Below are 18,851 nucleotides of genomic sequence, written 5' to 3' on the forward strand. Positions count from 1 at the left end.
GTATTTTAGTACATGCTTATCTAATCAGAAAGGAAGCCACAGAGATAAACTGTCTTTAAAGAAAAATCAGTTCACCTGAATCATACTGCAGGTGATCTACCTTATATTATCAAAAGACATTCAGTGTTTTTCTCATGTCCCAATTGCTTAGTCTAGCCACTGGCTACAGCAAGCACCTGCAGAAACACATCCTCCTACTAAAGAAGTCAACAGGTCAAGAATCAATATGGCACTAAAAAAAGCCAGAAGGAACAAAACACTACCATCAAAATTGTCCATAATAATGTAATGATCAAAACATCCTCATCACTTCTCAGGCTGTCCATTTGTTTTCATCAGAACCTCAAGAAATTTCTTTGGCTAGCAGGCTTTGGAGAGAAATTGCTTCAAATGGAACCATAATATAGATGCAGTACTGTACCAAGTGTGCAGTTTATATTTATACTACAAAATGAGTTTTGGTAACCTCTTCAGGTTCACGGCCAAAGGACAGAGAAATCTCAAGCTACACATTCAACAAAAAGCACAATGTTCAGTGTGGGCTTGAAAGTCTGTCAGATATAATCCTAATCCTTCTTTGTCCTCATTGCATTCCAGCATATAAAAGTGTTCAGATTTCACTTTTCTTTTTAAAATTCTTCAAACAGTACTGGCTTTGGGGGGCTTGGGGAAGGGTTGGGGAATGAGCTGGAAGGGAGGAGGCAGCAAATAGAATCAGGAAAAAAACCCAAAAAATAAATGCAAACAAAGACATACACCCTTAGAAGAGAAATACCAAACCCCAAAAATTTTTGGCACCCAAACATTAGGAGATTGCAAAACTGTTGACTAAAAGAAAAGAAAGTGAGGTGACTACTACGGAATGGCTTTGTACACACCTGCAGGGGGTACAAACAAGGATGAGAGAAATTAATACTGTATTCCTCTTTGCAAAATACAAATGTAAAAATTTGTAACACAATTTTACACTCATAAAAGTGTAGACTAACAATCTAGTTTGCAATGCCATGTTTCTGACTTTGGTTAATAGATTTCATAGTGAATTAGCACTTGATACCTGAAAGGCTACAATCACTCCTCCAGGTGGCAGGCTTGTATTCTCTTTTAAACAGATAATAGTTTTTTCTTTTTTTCTTTTTTTCTTTCTTTGTTTTTTTTTTTTTTTTTTTTTTTTTTTTTGTTGCTGTTTGTTTTGTTTTTCCTTAAAATGTGTTAATATTTTCATAACATACAGAAAAAATTAAGCAGTTATTTGGTTTACTTTAAGTCCATTTAAAAAAACTGGCTTTTTCAGTTTTTTGGGGAACTAATTCTACCACATACACTCTAAGTGTTGTGTATTTTTTTTTGTTTAAAGTTTTTTTTTTTTTTAATAGGAAAACCCACGGACATTTATAAACTGTTCTGTCCTTCTTGTAGTTTTCTCAGTCTTTTACTTACAAGGGTGATGAATAGGTATTTTCACAAAGTTCAAATGGACACGTTTCAGTTGGTATGGGGTTTTTTTTTCTGTGTGATTTGGCTTTTTTTGTTTTGCTCTTAGGAGTTTTCTTCCAGAGAGTCTGTTAAAGGCTCCATAGGAACTGCTGTTGCAGGCTCGTGTTGTTTCAAACGTTTAATTGTGTTCTTCAGTGCTTGCCTCTTATTGCAGAACCAAACTCTAACTACTTCCCGGTCATAGTTCAGTTTCTCTGCAATCTCTGTCATTTCCTGCCCAGAGGGGTGCGTGTTCTTCTCAAAGTGGGCATTCAAGATTTCAAGGGCTTGTGGCGTGAATGAGGTGCGCCGCTTGCGCTTTTTGGATGGTTCGCTCCCAATAAACTCGGTAAGGTTCTGCATCCCTGCTCGATGGCGGGCCTCAGCCTCAGCCATCCACCGCTCAAGCACCGGCTTTATCTTCTGGGCACTTTTAGGGGTGATGTCCAGCTTTTCAAACCTGGCAGGATACAAAAGGCCAGGGTTCAGTTTGGCTGTCAGACTGCTAGCTATAGTGTTCTCTTGGGCTTCCTGTGGTAGGAAAAAGTGGCTTCTCAGGATGGTGTGTCTGAGGGAAAATTGAGAAAGAAGAGTCTTACACTGATGCTCTGCCAGGGTGGGACTTCCTGCCTGCCTGACTAATTGACTGGCAGAGATAATTTACAGTAGATTATGAAAACTGTCAGATAGGTATATCTATACATATATATATATATATATATATATATATATATATATATATATATATATAGCTAGAGATTTAAGCTAACACAAAATGAGCACTACAACAAAATTCTAAGTACACTAAATAATACAGGTTAAGAATCACATTTTCATATTTCTGTTAATCTTCAAAACCCTTGAGACTAAGTATAATTACAGGAAATGATATCAAAGGCATTGCTTTTATCGCCTTGTCTTTGTGCTTAATCCTTTTGTTATCTCTCCCATCCCATGTTATCCAAACACCACACCTTTAATAATAAAACCAATGGCAAATACTCATCTCTGAATGTCAGGTTTCCTTTCCATTTTTCAGCAATTTTCACTGTTTGTAAGTTAATGCTATATCCCTTTTCTGGGTTGGAAAAAAATTCCCATAGCCACGGTGGTGTTCAGCTGAAACAGCTGGACACTTTGCAATTATCTTGCTGTCCCCACAATGTGCAAAGACAGACTCATGTTTTCCAGATGAAACCCAGCATAACAGTCCACTAATATGCTGTGGCCCCAAGCTGAGTTTATTGTGGGATTTCTGCAAACTGTACCAGAATGATATCATTTCCTGTAAATGAGGTCTTCTATATATCATTTTGCCATCAAAAGTCTTTTGCCAAACCAGATTTTACAAGTATTATAAAACATCTGGAAAAGCAGCCACACAAAGCTTTAATCCTTTCAAAAACATGCAGAAGAGCAGAGTTCATGTTTCAAGTCCTGTAACTATTTGTTTCTTTCATTTATTGAATTTATCCTCTTTTGCTATTAAAAAAGTCTTAACACAATTTCTTTGGTGCCATCCATTTGTATTTTCCCACTTTGCTCTGTCCGCTCTGCACATTGAGGTATTTAATGCTGCAGAAAGGCAACAATTACTGGATGTGGCTGCTGTGCTCTGCAGCCCAGGTGGTGCTGAAGCACCACCACCACCACTCACCACAGAGTGCTCTGGACATTAGAGGAACTGAATCAATCCCTTTATGCCAAGAAACTTGATGGCTGGAGCTGGACATTTTTAATGTCTCCATTCAGCACATGGAGGCAGCAAAAAAACATTCCAGCATGAAACAAAGCACTTCTCACAAACAAATAATAAGACAAAGAATAATTTCAGGTAATGGTACTCCAAAGACTTTGTAACTGGTGCCTGACATCTTAATGTGGTATTGACTGCAAGGTGTCATTCCTTGGTGTCTGGTGATATTTCAAGCTGAAGACTATATTTTAGAATGTATTGTCTTAAATTAAAGGAAATAGTGCTATTTGCATGCAGGACATATCAAGGTGGTATATTGCTCTTATGACCTGCATAGGCCACCAGAAGATTCTACTTTTGTCTTCGAGTTGGTTGTTCAAACTTGTTGCCTTATTGCCCCTTCCACTGACCTCGAGTTCATACTGAAAGTCCTTTGTTACAACTGAAAAAAAATTGAAATCTACTATTTCTGAGGAACACATGGTGCTACTGAAGCAGCTTAACGAAAAATGCACAGTCATAGCATGTAATTACACCCCAAAATGGTGTCCATCTGAGGTGGGCAAAAGAAATTAAAAAATGTCTGTAACCTTGCAAGTATTTGGGACAAGCTCTTGCACCCAATCTCAAGTTCTGAGCAACTTGCTCCTCCAAGGAGCCCTCTGTAAAAGGTCTCACCATCCCTAGTGCTTTCTCAAAGTGTCAGGTAGATGGAGAAAATGAGAAGACAGTAAACTAGGCAAAAGTAAAGGAAACAGCAATGTGTTCCTTCAAAGTATACCATGACAAACAGCAACTTAAAACTACAAAAAATTTCCAGTTGCTAAAAACTCCACCAATTTTAGGCATTCTTTACCAACTGACCACAAAGAAATAAAAAAAAAAAAAAAAAACCAAAACAACAAAATAAAATCAAAATTAATCCTTAGCAATAGGGAGCAATAGCCTTCATATCATTGGCATTGTTTGTTAGTGCTGTTACTGCAGGACATGTTTGGTATAACAACATACAAGTCTTGAAACAAATTTCCCAGCAGTAGTATCCTTGTATGGACTGAATAAAGGTTATTTTCAACAGGGAGGTATCTTATAAGAAAAAACAGTAGGGGAGACCATAGAAGTCAGAGGATCCTATGGAGCTTTTTGTATTTAACAACAATCAATGGGTTTTATGGAAAATCATTGAGCAAAATGTGAGCTGCAAGCACACTACCCCATACTGATGTTATTTATAACCTTAGTCTTTAACTGCAGGAAAAGTACACTTCCATTCTATGGGGAATACATTAAAAGTATAAAGAGCAGATAAAAAGACAGAGCATTTCATGGATCACCAAGAACAAAATCCACTTAAAGGAGCTTAGAGTTGGTTTCTTGGCTTTCACTGATGGAGGACTATAAGGCATTGCCCAAGAGGAAAAAGCTGTTACCTAAGTGTGTTTGTTACCTCATGCATAAACATAGGATTACTGTAATAGACATACATGCATATAAGGTGTTTGCTTCTACTCTAACTCTGTCAAGACTGTATTATTATTTCTTATGATTAGGACAAATTTCTGCTTTGCATACATGGGTTTGTCTTAGTTTTTTTCCAGTAAATATTTGGGTGGTAAAAATGAATAGCTGCTGGTTTGCAAGATAGCAGGAAAGCTATTTTTTCCCCTTCTGTGTTGCCTAGGTAAATCATCATTAACATCCTCGATGTGAAGTGCTAACCACAGTAATACAGGTTTAACTTAGCAGGGATGCAGCCATGAAATATTTGTTCAGTAACCCTATCTGTAGAAAATGGCACAGTATGAAGAGGGTCAGCTGGTGCTTATCGAGCATCAGCAGGATCTCCAGCTCATCTATGGAATTAAGTCTCTATGCCAGGAACATTGTTTCTCACTTGTTTGGAAAATGAGGGAAAAAAGGAGACCAAAAATCACTCTAAATATACACAGTAAGAACAATTTATATGTCAGATAACAACATTTAAATATCAGGTTAAATAATACACTCTAACGTTATGAGACTCAAACACAAGCATGCTCCTCACAATAAGCTGGATCATTATTAAGGACAAAGAAAGAAGAGGAGCTATGATGTAACTTGTTACCTGCAGATGGCAGACTGGCTATAGGCTGGGCCTTCGGTGGCGCTCAGGGCTTGGCCAACTTGAGTCTGTGTCAGGCCAAGGGACAGGCGCCGGATTTTAAAAGCTTTGGCAAATTCTCTTATTTCTTCCAGATTTACCCCATCCACTTCTCCAGTGGCTGTCTGAGGATCTGTTGAGATATTTTTTAATCATGTCAGTTCTTTGCATCACATATCAGTGGGAGAGGCTTACAGCCATTTTCATTGCCAAAACTTTCAAGTTCAATTTTTTAAATACTGACACATTTCTCTCCTTCCCCAAAGAGAAACAGACTTGCCTTGTCAGGTGTGTTCAGACTGCTAAGATGCTGACTGGGCTGCAGTTGTCTGCAGGTGGAAGACTTCCAAAGATATGTCTTTGCTGAACTCCTGAAAAGGGCCAGATCACCTTTGAGGGAGAGTATGCATGGATTCCTTGCTACCGTTTATGCCTTACAAAGTCTTCTCTGGACAGAGGAGTCATGTTCCCTGTTTTCCCTTTTTATCACATAATGCGATGGCTGGTGTTAATAAATATAGTTCCAGTCTGTGGGGAGGGCTATATATACTATGAGCTGCTTGGATTTTTAACTTGAAATCAAGTCTTTGTACTTTATCTAAAGTTAATGCCAAATAAGAAGATTCACAACTATTTCTTCCCTTTTACACAATACCCAACCTACACTGCCGCATGAATGTCCAAAATAACCCAGCAAGTGAACAAGCCTAAAATAATTCTGCCTTGAAAACCTCCCTAATTTATTAATTGTCTTTTAAAACATGCCCTTCTGAGAAGCAGCCTTTCAAGCTTTTTTTTCTGCCTCCCATCAGGTCGATAATCAAGGAGCAGCAACACTGGTTTTGGATGGTAATGCTGCACAGTTTTTTCACTTTTACATTAGCCCCTCAGAAGATAATGCTTATGATGCTGTGAGAATAAATATGTCCTTCCTTTCTATAGCAGTTTACTGACACAGAAGCCTTTGTCCCTGAAAGGGCACATAATAAAGCATGTCTACCACAGAAAAGCTCCTTTGGAGCTGGATAACTCGGTCAATTTAGGACTTATCAAGGGAAATGACACAACAGCTGGAGAATGGAACTTCCACCCCCCACCCCCTCCCAAGCTACTGATCCCTGACTAAATGAAAGTGTTTGCCAAGTCAGAGACAGCATGGGACTGGGATGGTAGAAGATTTCAAAGTGTTGTGCAATCCTGCATGTAGTGAAGCCATTCTCCCAGTGAGACATCTCTATTGTTCTTCACCTCATTCCTCAGATTCTGAGGTGAAAAGTTTGCAGTACAATAACCCCTCAATTTCTGTAAATGCAAGCAGTTGTCCAAGGACAGTGCTGGACTACATTACCATTCTGAACCTTTTATGAGAATGGCTCCTGCTAGTATGGCTCTATTGAGGGCTTATCAGCATTGCAGTAGCAAAGCTTTTATTTTCAGGGGTTTATAAACCTGGTGTAAAATTTCCCAGTGATGGAAAACTCCTATGAAAAAATCCTTTTGTCCAGTAATAGACAGAGGGAAAATGGTTTTCTGGCATATAAATTTACTCTGTTGCTTGAGTGTAAGAAGCACAAATGGCAAAAATATTTTTTAAATTCTATGCAACCAGGGACCACACGAACTATGCATACAGATAAACATGCACATAGGCTGAGCCTTGTTTCAATGATACTCCACACTCAGAATTATCTCTGCTGTTCTCACTTCTGTACTGGTGGTCACCTGCACACCCATGCACTCAGTCAGTACAAAGCTAGGGTGCATATTGTTTGATTTAGGAGTAAATGCTGTGACAGTGGCCACTGAAGTTTTTATAAAGTAATTGCCTGCAGAAGCATGGAATTTTCCTGCTTACACCATACTCTCTATCTAGCATATCAGTTCTGAATTTCAGAGACACAGAATGCAGCTGCCGACTTATATGACTTTAGGCCTCTGTACTAAATATCATAAATGATACTGGCCTCAAAAATCTCCCCTGAGCAAAGTACACTAAAATAGTGACTTTCCTCACCTCTTTCCTTCTGTTAATTTAAGGCCTCTGACTAAGGCTGTTAGGAATGTAACAAAGGACAATTCAGGTGTTGCCAGAGAACTTCCAAAGTAGCAAACTATGGCACCTGTAATCCTCCCCAACTCCTGTTAGGAATAAAAAGGGAAGTGAGAAAATGAATTGTAGAGAAATTATAGAGAAATTCTGCCAAGTTCTGCTGGATCTAGAATGATCTGGCATTGTTGCAACAGTGAGCATCATGGAAAGACTGTTCCTGCCTGAGGCACTTGGATGAGGGTAATATTAGGCTGAGCTCTCCTTGAGATGAGAAAAAAATCTGTGATGCCCTTCAGTAATATGGGAGTAGAATATAGTATACAGTGGAATATCTGTAGAGAAAAAAGGCTTCATTCTTTCATAGCATCTTTGGCAACAGGAAAGTACTAACAGATGGACTGAAACACTGAAATGTTTTATCTTGAACTCTAGGGAAAATAGCATTTGTGTGAAATTGGAACCACTTCTACTTTGGGCATGATTCAAAGCCCTTTGAAATCCATGAATCTTGTCATCTGTCACTTCTCTAAAACACAAATAGTGCTAGGGAGACCATTCCATTGGCACCACCATTTTTCTGTTTTACACTGTTGCATTTAACTGTCATCAACACAGTCTCAGACTGTGTGGTCTAAATATGCATGTTCATAAACATATTCAAGGAGATTATGGACTTTGTTTTAACGTGTTCTGAGCTTTCAAAACAGTTGAACATATAGCACCCTTCACATTTTAGGAAGAGTAGCTTATTGAAGAGAGTAAATAAACTGGCTCTTTTCCAATTATATGGATATCCCAGGGAAGGCTGCCCAGTGACAACAGGTAAATAGAGAATGCCAAACCCATTGAGTGTTTGGGATCTACGGTAATGAATTTCAAGACTCTCATGTTTACACTATTGCCTGAGAAAACAGTGGCTGCCTATGAAACTACTGGGTGCTGGAGAAAGGTCACAGGGTTGTCTTGGACCATTTCAGAGGATATGGGTGCATATAACAAAAGGAATAGAGCTAAAATTCCACCAGCCATCCTGGTGGACGGGGAAGACAGATGAGCAGTATGGAAGAAATTAAATTCACAGGCTCTCCTGCATAGAAATCTGTTTTTTCCTGCTGAAGGGAATACTTCTCCCACCTTTGAATTCTTCTGAAAATCCTGCATGAGTTTGTTGTTAAGTGAAAATATGCTGTGATTTTAATAGTTTGGGGAAAGAGCTGCTACAGAGAAATCAGTGCATCCTTAAGGAGAAACCAAATTTCTGTTGCACGGAGTTCTGCCATGGGAGGGATTACAGGGGGATGATTTCCCCAGTCAGAGAGGAGGAGAAATAGGTGGCTGAGGAGGTCCAATGGAAAGTAAATTGGATAAGAAAGGCAGGACAAAACATTGGTAATGGAAAATGGAGTGGAGCTCAGGGGAAAAAAAAGAATAATAATTTGTTTATGGGAGGCATTTTAATTTCACAGTAAGAGATGACAGTAAAATTAATTTGGGAGGAAGAAAGGAACTTCATGGAAACACAAGTCTCAGAGCACAAGGGGAAACCAGTGATTTCCACAAAGAGAACATATGGTGGAAAAGTTAAAGAAATGAGCAGAGGGATGCATTTCAGAAGAGGAAAATGAAATGGAAAAAAGGGAGGAATAAAGATGTAGAATTGAATGAAGAGAAAATAAAGAAGACAAAAGAGAATACAAATAGGATTAGACAACACAAAGAAATCATACAGAAGGGACAGGAAGAGTAGAGATGAATCTTGCAGTCCTTGCTTAGACAGAACTTATTTTAAAATATTTTTATTTGGAAATAACTGTTATGCTTTGTCTCCAAAATAATTATTACTTGTTGCCGGTGAGGGATGAAGGGGTGATGATGAGAGAAAATGGAAAAGCTATAAAGAAGACAACAACATAAAGGGAAAAAAAGGGACAAGAAATAAAAAAAGAAAGAGAAATTAAAAACAAAAGGTAAGGAAACTTCTTTGAAATTAAGGAACGTTAAAGAAAAAAAAAGCAAAATCATACAGAAAATATTACTAGAATGAAAAGTAAAAGTAATAAATCCAAGGAACATGGAATACTACAGTTAATAGAGTTCTTATGAATTTCTCCTTGTACTTTAATAATTTCTCTGATGTGAAGCAACATCTTGTGAAAGAGTTACTCTCTTTGCAGTCAGTGTGCAGAAGCTTGCTCCAAATAATTATTTGCTGAAGTTTGGACCCTGTATGCAATTTTTTTAACTGAACAAGTGGCTAAATGTAACTAGTTTTACATGAACTTTGCTATATTTAGCAATTATTTCTGGAATACAGCAAATCTCTGCCAAGGTACTCAGCTCCAGGACCTCTGCCAGAGGTCTGGACTACAGTTTCATAAGGAACTAGGAAAAGAGAGCAATATTCCTACCTCAGGAGGAATAAAGAAATCAAAGTTAGATTCAGGTGGCCACAAGTTTTTTCTTGCTGCCCTCATGACTTCTCTCAGAAACAGCGACCCATTGCCTGTCTCATCCCACTAAAAGACTTTAAATAGACTTTCAGACACTGCATTTCAATTGTAGGCCCTTCATACAAAGCTTTGCAGCCAGTGTGGGAGCTGGGAGTCTAAGAAGGCCACAGGTGTGACAGAGAGGTGCTCCTGCCCTTCAGTGATCTGCATCTGGAAAGTGAACAGATTCTGTAAAGAAGCGAAACAAGGATGACTTTCTATCTACATTCTCATGTACAGCCATGGTTTTGTGTAAATGGCTTTTCAGTCATATGAAACAATTTTCAAACTCATGAAGGTCATTTAATACTATTTGTCCAAACAGTATCTATCACTGGTTTATCACTGTGAAAAAAAAGCTATAAAGGATCTCATCTGATTTTTCATGTTTCATTACACAGATGGTTTGATCTTTCCTTACTGAACTGACCATATTTTCCACTTTCTTGTAGGCTCTTTCCACATTAGACTAGAAGAGAGTAGGTAGATCTCTTGTGCCTTGTAACACCATCCCTGATGTGGCGGCTCAAGCAGGCTTAGGCATGCAGTGCTAGCTCCAGTTTGTGGTGGTTACATGCTCTCAGGAGTATGCTGGACAGCCTTTAGGGATAATTGAGATGACTGGTTTGCTTCTGTCTGTGTAAGGTTACTTTGTAAATGGCAGAAGTGAGTTGATCTGCCCCTTATGCTATTCATTCTGTTAGTCTTGAACAGCAGAGACTGAATGAAGCTGGAAGCATAAACTCAAAACAGCTCTGCAAGTTTTTTATTTATGTTAACATGGAATTTTGTTCAGAAGATCCCTATCAATAACATTTTCTTTTGGAAAATTTGAGTTAACTTCCAAGTGCAACTCCTTCAACAATCAGTCAGATTGTATGAAAAGTTTCCCTGCCTGTAGCTCTTTTTGATAGACCACAGTAAAGACATGGAGACTGACTTGATGGTCTTCTTTGTGATCACTTTTCACTGTCTTCTGATGGCTGCTAGGGAGGGTGGGAGCGGCATCAGCAGGATTTGGACGCACAGGGGGCAAAAATTAACCTTTAGTCTAAAGAAAAAATTAAGATAGAAGAAAAAAAACATTGACTTGAAGATTATTGAAGAGCAGGGATTAGAATTTGGACGGCAGGGAGGAAGGGCCTGACTGTGCTGAGTACCACTCACTGTGATAGAGGAAAAGACAAAAGGAAAAAGAGGTGGCACTAGTGATAAAACAATATAAAGGAGGACAGAAACTACCTAATAAGAAGGTTGGTAAAAGGGTACAGATACAGTCTGGAGACAGTGACTGAGTGGGAAATGAACGGGAAGAGAAGTTGGGTAATGATGGACTGTGAGGAAAGGACTGCAGGGAGAAAACTAGAAGAACAATAGCATGGAGGCAAAGGGAGAGTAGGTTGTGTGGAGAACAGTGTAAAGAATTAATGGGACTAGAACAAGACAAGTAGTGGATGGAGTCAAGCCTGAGAGGATCAAGTAAAATTCTATGTTCATTAATGTATCTCCCAGTTGTGCCCAAATTGATATTCCCGTGCCTCGTACTCTACTCTCAGCCAAATCCATAAGCACAACATGCTTATTTCAGAGCTGAACCAACAAGATGATAACAGAACTATCAGCTTTTCCATCCATTCAACACATCTCCTATTTCCAACTATGAACATAAAGATTACGTCACCATATGACTGATTTATGTTATTATTCTGCTTTTGAAACAACCTTGAAATTTATCCATGCAAAAAAAATGAAGCTAAAAGAATATCCTTAGAGCTGCACAAATTAACACTCAGAAGTTATAAAGTGCTGGAGTTACAGCAGCCCACAACACAATGTACCATAGTCTTTGAGCCCTGGATTATCAGTTCTTTTTCATGTGCCTTGTTCAGTGCACAGGATGAACTGTCCTTCATTACAGATGAACTGATTGATGTATTGCCTTTTTACTTGTTCAGTGTGTGGCCCCAGACCTCTATTAAAGCTCTTCACTAAAGACATCTCCTCTTGAGCTCTTCTGGTTTCTTTAAAATCTTAATTTATTTTCTTGTGTTTCTACAAGGTGAGGGTCTTCCCCTTCTCATTCACAGAGAAGTGGACAGATATTGAGAGAAGAAGCAGTTTTGGGTACCCAGTCTAGGTCAAGTAGGAAATGATTTTTTAGACTGTCTGTAAATGGTTCTTGATACAGTTCCACTATGAAAGTGCACTTAAAATTGCAACTATGAGTACCGGTTCTTCTGTAAATTAAAGTCCAGAGTCTCAAGCTGGATATTGAGGGAGCACTTGTGAAAAATCTCTTTTAAGTGATTTGTCTGCCTTGCACTGGAATTGCACAGCAGACAGAAGGCTTCAGCTCCTCAGTCCTCTATTGCCTCAGGCATGACCATCCTTCACTCCTCTATAGCTTCCTACCTCAAATGGTATGCAAAATGAGGAACAGATTAGTGAATCCAGTAAACCCTGGGACAACAGCCCACCTGTTGTGTTAGTAAATCTGATACATCCCTAGGACAATTCCACTGGGAATGCACTGAAAGAAGGATGAGGAAAAAAAAAGATGATTGCATGATTTTAATCACAACAATATGTTGTTATAATTAAATACATGTTCTAAGAGGAATTGCATACAGTTGAACAAGCAGCTATTTTTCAAGTGTTTTCTAACTTTGGATGGATTTATCCTGTAATCTTAAGAGGGCTTCTTCCATGTTGCATTTATTTTAAATAAGAATGTCCAAAAGAGGAGCTATTCTAGACTAGTTATTGAAAAATAACTCTGCACCAGCTATTTTACTCAATTTGCCCACATGGACTAGAGGTAAATTTATTGTCTTTGTAATGTAAAACCTCTTCTTTGTCTTCCTTCTACAAGCATGTCTATGTGAGAAAATTTACTAGTGACAATGCACCCATAGCATTATAATTATAACTGTATCTATATGCAGATATTTTCATTCCAGAAGAAAAGTATTCCCACTGGGAGTTACATCAGCATAATTTTACCACTATAGCTCTACTAGTAATTTCTCCATGCAAATTACCTCTGAAATAATCCAACCAAGATTTTTTCACATCTTCCCTTGCATAACAGTTTCTCCAAGCCCTTCATAAGCTTGTATCAGTCACATATTTTTCACTACCAATATGGCATAAGCTACAGTGTTTGATTACTTAGAATATCTACATGGAGTATCATAAAACAAGGCCATACAAATCAATTGGATTTTTGCAGATGTGCAAAAACTGTTAGTGCTTCTTATGTGTACTGTCAACCTGTTGTTTTTGCTATGTAAAGACCAAATTAATGCTGATAAGGTAATAGCAAAGACTCTCAAATGTGCAATCTGGAAGAAAGTGCTGTTCAGGTCAGCTGTTCTAATTCTAACACTGGAACTCAGTTATTTCACTGCAGTGTGCTTCTCCCTTCTCCCCAGTGTGTTCCAGTTCATTCTTGTTTAAGTATTGAGAGCTTTTTCTGGCAAGAAAATCTCTCACTCTGGATTTGTGCAGTATTAGGGTTTGTAAAATGGTTTGCTATATCACCCAAGCAAAGAAACAAGCAGCTTAACCAAAAGTGGGAGTACCTGTGTGCCAACCAAATTCTGAGAAATGTATTTCATTATATTGACTGATTCAAAAACTTCTAACTTCCAAAAAACATAAACTACATTTCAGTTATAACAATTGTCCTCATGGGTCAATTAATGGCTACTACCATTTTAATGACCATTTTCAACACTGATTAAATTTCTCAAAGCATGTTTACCTTAAGCCCCATCCATGATAACACTTAGTGACTCTCACTGGTGAGAGTCAGCTATTTTGCAATATACAATCTACTATATTAAAAAAAAAAAAAACCAAAACAAAACAAAAGGAAGGAAAGCAGATTGGAAAACTCAGGAGCAAGGAGAACAAACAGAAGGGAGAATTCAGGAGAGCCAGGGAGCAATACTTACTGCTGACTAACTGGCCAACACTCAAAGCTGAAGAGGAGGAGGATGAGGAGGAAGAAGAGGAAGCCTGACGCACTGGGCTTTGAGACATAGATGCTTGACTGTGAGCCAAATGCAGGAGATTGGATTGTGAAGCTGCTTGTCCCACTTGCGTCTGGGAAGGCTGATGGAGCTACAGGTTAAAATGTAAAAATAGGTATTTAGAAAGTGAAGCAATAATAGGAAATTTGCAATGCACCATCTCACCCATCTACTTCGGGGGAACAAATCACATAGGAGCATTAAACACCATGGGCTTTATTCAAGTGACAATGTTGCAGGAGAAATCTGAGCTGCTTAGAATATTGTCCAATTGGAAAGTAAATGCTTTTTTTGTAAGGGGTGATAAGAGACCCATGACATTACAGAAGGATTCTGATTTATTAAATACATATCCTTACCTGTTTTCTGACTCATGAAACCAAACTTTTATTCCCTACATGGATTGTCATAGAAATCAGGATTGTTTCACAGAGCTCCTTTCATATTGCAGGACCAGGGCCAAGAAGAATGGGAATGGGGAAGAGGATATAAACTGAGCAAAAATCCCTTTCCTACAGGAATCAGTGATTTGTTTTATGACATCATAGCTGGCAAACAAACAAAAATCATGGGAACAGATTAATTTTCTTTGACTAAAACACACACAAAAATTTATGAGCTCTATCCACATCAAGACTGTATCCAGTATGACACATGCGAAAAGTCTAGTAAGTATGGTAGATGCAAATGATACATGAATTGACTTTCTAAATTTTTTAAACAAATATTACAGGAGTGTAGTCTTTGTTTGTTTACTACAGTAATGGAAAGAACCATCAATCCATTCTGCCTATAATATGCTTTCATGTAGCATTGAAATCTAGGAACATTCTCTGGTACTGATTTTAACATAAAACTCTCAGAAAATTTGCAGGGCAGTCTCTCTACAAAATAAAGGCACACAATGGACTTTACAGTTTTGAATTGAATTCTAGTAGTCCAGTACAATCTTTTCAGAGCATAAGAATACCGTAATACAGGTTTGATACACTCTAGTGACTGCTGCTTATTATACCTTTATTTTATGTTATTCTTGATATTGATCAAAAAAGATCATAAAAATATTCGAAAAAGGCTTCACTTCACTGCAGCTGTTATCTGCATTTTCTACAAGGGAAAAGATAAAGGCCTATGTGGCCTTGCTTGAAGTCAGTAATTAAAATCTATTTCTTGAATGCTAAGGAGTATGAGGTTTTCTTTTTTGATATCTAACTGAAAAATGACTTTAGAAAAGGAGCTACCTTCATTAGTGACACTCAAATGATATGTATTATCCTCCCATCACACATAGAAATTGTCTGATGCTAAGTAGACAACAAATTGTATAAAACTGTAGATAAAGGTATCTGTTCACATTCAAGATGACATTTTCTGTGGAATATATATGAACTATTTTAATGACAATATTCCTGTTAGAGTCTGTTAAGAATGGAAAAACTTCAATTTCTTTTTATACCTTTCACATGGAATAATATGACGGAAAATGAAGGAAGAAACTTTGATTTAATCTTTAATAAATATTAAAGTAATATAATTAAGTATAATTATTTTATATTTGTAATTTATATAATTAAGTCTAATTATTTATCTGGCCAGTTTTAGTGTATTCTGACTTCCTTGTGGATTAATAAAAAAGGCATTTTGTTATATGTAGGATTTTTTTTCCTCAAGTACATTAACAAAATATAACTGGAACTTTATCAAGGGGATAACAGTTGAGAAGCTGATTAAAAGGCTTCCAATTTTCAGACTCATGCAAGGAGTGAGCATCTTAAAAACATTCTCTAACAGCTGGATTTTATCTACAGAGAATTCCCCACTTAGATATCTCTTTTGTAATATCTTCTCTTAGGGAAACATACCACTCTAAGGGCTGGCCTCTTTTGAGCACTGAAGAAGTGGACTGCCTGCCCATGCATTATATCCACATCAAATCCAGACTGCAGCTTTCAGAAACAGGCAGGTGTTTGGTGTCTGGGTCTGTTGTCTGAGGGAATCTCTGGCAAAACTAAAGATTTCAGAGCAGGCAAGCGAAGATAAGTACTGTATTTAGATGAGTTAGATGCTTTTACACTATGTGGAACAGTCTAAGAGATGTTAGTGCTTATCTGTGAGGATGCAAGAAAAAATGTAGCAGCTATCTTTAAAGAGAAAGATCTGCAAAATTATAGGCCAGTCAACTAAATTTCAACCACAGTAAAGTACTGAAGAAAATAATCAAACAATTTGTAAGCACTCGCAAGAAAACAAGGTAGCGACAGACAACTTGGATTGCAGAAACAAACTGTGTCAAACCAATCTGATCTCCCTCTAAGACAGGGTAATTTGCCTTGTGGACCAGGAAAAAGCAGTAGGTGGTTTGACTTTACAAGTGTCTTGATACTCCCTCATGTGACATTCTTTATAATTTAAGGAAGCATAGTTTTAGGTGAAATTGCTGCAGAATGAATGCCAAAATATTTGGAAAGCAAAACTGAGGATGAAGTATCTGTGGAAAAAAATAGGCATGCATGGTGCTTCACAGAAGTCTGTCCTCATTCAACACTACTCAATATTTTCTTAATGACCTGGATGATGGAGCAGAGAACACCTTTACTAAATTTACATGCTGATGACATGCTGGGAGGAAATTTTGACAGGCTGGATTAAAAGATTAGGAATCAAAATATTTCTGCGCTTTGAACATACTGGCTGCAAACCTGTGGTGTTGCAAAAGTGAAGGAAAGGCAGTTCCCATACCAAGACATGTTAGGGGGAGTGATGTCTGCAGTGCATGCGAAATGCATTTTTTCTACTGAGCCCTGGAAAGACCTCTGCAGAGGAGGATGCCATGTCCACAGCTAGGTGCTAGACTGCATTACAATCTAGACCAACTAGAGTTCAATAATTAGAATGGCTAAAGGCCTGGGAGTTAACTTATGAAGGCTTATGAAGGCACCTGTAATGAACTGGTCATGTTTAATCTAAAGGAGGGAAGACCAAGTGGGATATGATGCCTGCTTTGAATATAGGCATAGCTAATGAAAAGAGGACATAATTATTCTTTATTCACTTTATAAAGGGGCCTAGTTATCTGGGAGGTTCCAATTAGATGTTGGGAAAAGCTATCTAACGTGGCAGTGAAACACTGGCATAGATTACTGGTGGGATCTGTGAGTTTTTATGACAGTAATTAGGACCAAATTAACTACAAACTGGAATAGTTACTCCAGGTTGGACTGGATAATCTCTTGAACCTTGATCTTCCACCCATATTTTTTTTTATTCTACACCATTTCCCATCGGTATTTCTCAGGGAGAAAGCAAATCCAACATTTTCCAGCTATGTTACAACAGTTACTGAACAGTTCAACTACTGAGCACTTCCACAGTGAAACTGAAGCCTCCAGGAAGCTCTAGAATGAGAGGGCACTCTGCATTTTTCAGCTCTGCATGAAAGGCATGCACAGAGTCACTATGTAGCATGTGCATAATGTGATGGTTGAGTCTAGAAAGTGTTTGAGTCTCTGCACATGTTTTGTACTATGCATATATTTTTAAAGTATCTGGAATACCCATAAGCTTGGCAACTTTCTTGTTGAAGGTCCAGAAATATTTAAACAAATATAAGAAATTCACATAATTAGGCTGGGCATAAAGGAACATGGCTAGTGAAGTTTGGATTCACAGTAACCTTAAGTAAGGTAACAGCAATATATAAGGGATATTTAGAGGTTGGATTCTAACACACTGCTTGTGAGGGAGAAGTGAGCAATGGGGTTGAAGAGGCTGAAGAATCACCGTAAGACCTGACCAAAGACTGAGGGAGGATTCCATCTTTAATTCCCTACATTATTTCCAGCATAGCCTCTGCTTTACAGCAGATGATGTTAAGCTGTAAATGTTCTGCTTAAAAAACAATGATTGTTATCTATGGCATGAAATTGCATTAAAATACTCTCTATTTTCATCCAGTATAATTTCCACTCCAGAAACAGCCTTAAGGAGAGACAACAATTAGATTATGAATTAGATTCTAGATGACAGAATCAATTTGTACTTGCAATAGCTGACTTTTCTCAATTTTGGACACGTATGTATGATATGAATTATATTTATGACTGTTGTGCATTTTCCATCCAAAGACAGAATGTGGCACAGAAATTACAGAAACAGTTGCTGTAAGTGCCTTTCTTGGTAAGTGGATATAGGAGACATGCCAGAATGATGACTGTATGGAACTGTGATCTGTATCTGGCAGGAATATGTGTATGCACAATACAGCTAGTGGGATGAAGTGAATATGAGAAGGGAAAAGTGCATCATAATACTTTATAAGAATAAACTGAAAACTGCGAAGGGCCTTATTTGTATTTCTTTTATACAAGCTTTACATATTGCTTTCAACAGTGAAGTTAGTATTGACTGATACATGCAGAGGTAAAGAGGTAAAGAATTAGTTAGGTCTGTAAGACTGAATTTTGTTCTTAAATTATGTAGGGCATCCCTATGCTTGGGATGGTTGACTGGAGCTCTGTGTTAGAGGCCTTATGAGATCAGGGATGTTGTTCTCTGCATCCAGAAGGCTGCAGAAAAGTGATAGGGTAACAAGGTATTTAGCATAAAATAAGGAAAGATAAAGAAAATAAGTGGAAATCTAGAAAATTTTCGATGGAATGTTGCCCTGTATGATAACAGAGTTGCTACTTGGTTTTACAGAGAGTCTGGACAAAAAGCATGGGTGAAATATGGACTTAATGGAAAGCAGAAGAAAATAATGAACTTAAATTGCAGTAAGGAAAACTAGGATCAGGCATCAAGAAGACATTTAGAGCACTATGTAGAGGTGCCTAGACTGCCTAGGGAGCCTCCATCACTGAAGATTTTAAAGAACAAGCTAGACAAACATCTGTCAAGAATGATATAGGGACAACTGATCCTGCCTAGTGGGAGGAGACAAAATACATGGCCTCTTCAGGTCCTT

At 38.0% G+C, this 18,851-nt stretch overlaps 1 protein-coding gene across 3 annotated transcripts in view; it reads right to left on the bottom strand.

Moving 5' to 3' along the window:
• Positions 1-1,539: 1,539 nt before the first annotated feature.
• Positions 1,540-18,851, bottom strand: part of POU6F2 (POU class 6 homeobox 2) — a 317,708-nt gene continuing 300,396 nt past the window's right edge. For 2 of the 3 annotated variants that reach the window (XM_059484261.1, XM_059484270.1), the window contains exons 8-10: positions 13,811-13,979; positions 5,277-5,445; positions 1,540-2,044 (exon numbers count right to left, since the gene is read on the bottom strand). In XM_059484261.1, the coding sequence (XP_059340244.1) occupies positions 1,540-2,044; positions 5,277-5,445; positions 13,811-13,979 (843 nt within the window). The remainder of the gene's footprint in view (positions 2,045-5,276; positions 5,446-13,810; positions 13,980-18,851) is intronic. The other variant, XM_059484279.1, reaches the window with a different exon arrangement.

Source organism: Ammospiza nelsoni, chromosome 1 (assembly GCF_027579445.1).
Source record: "Ammospiza nelsoni isolate bAmmNel1 chromosome 1, bAmmNel1.pri, whole genome shotgun sequence".
Lineage (NCBI taxonomy): Eukaryota > Metazoa > Chordata > Aves > Passeriformes > Passerellidae > Ammospiza > Ammospiza nelsoni.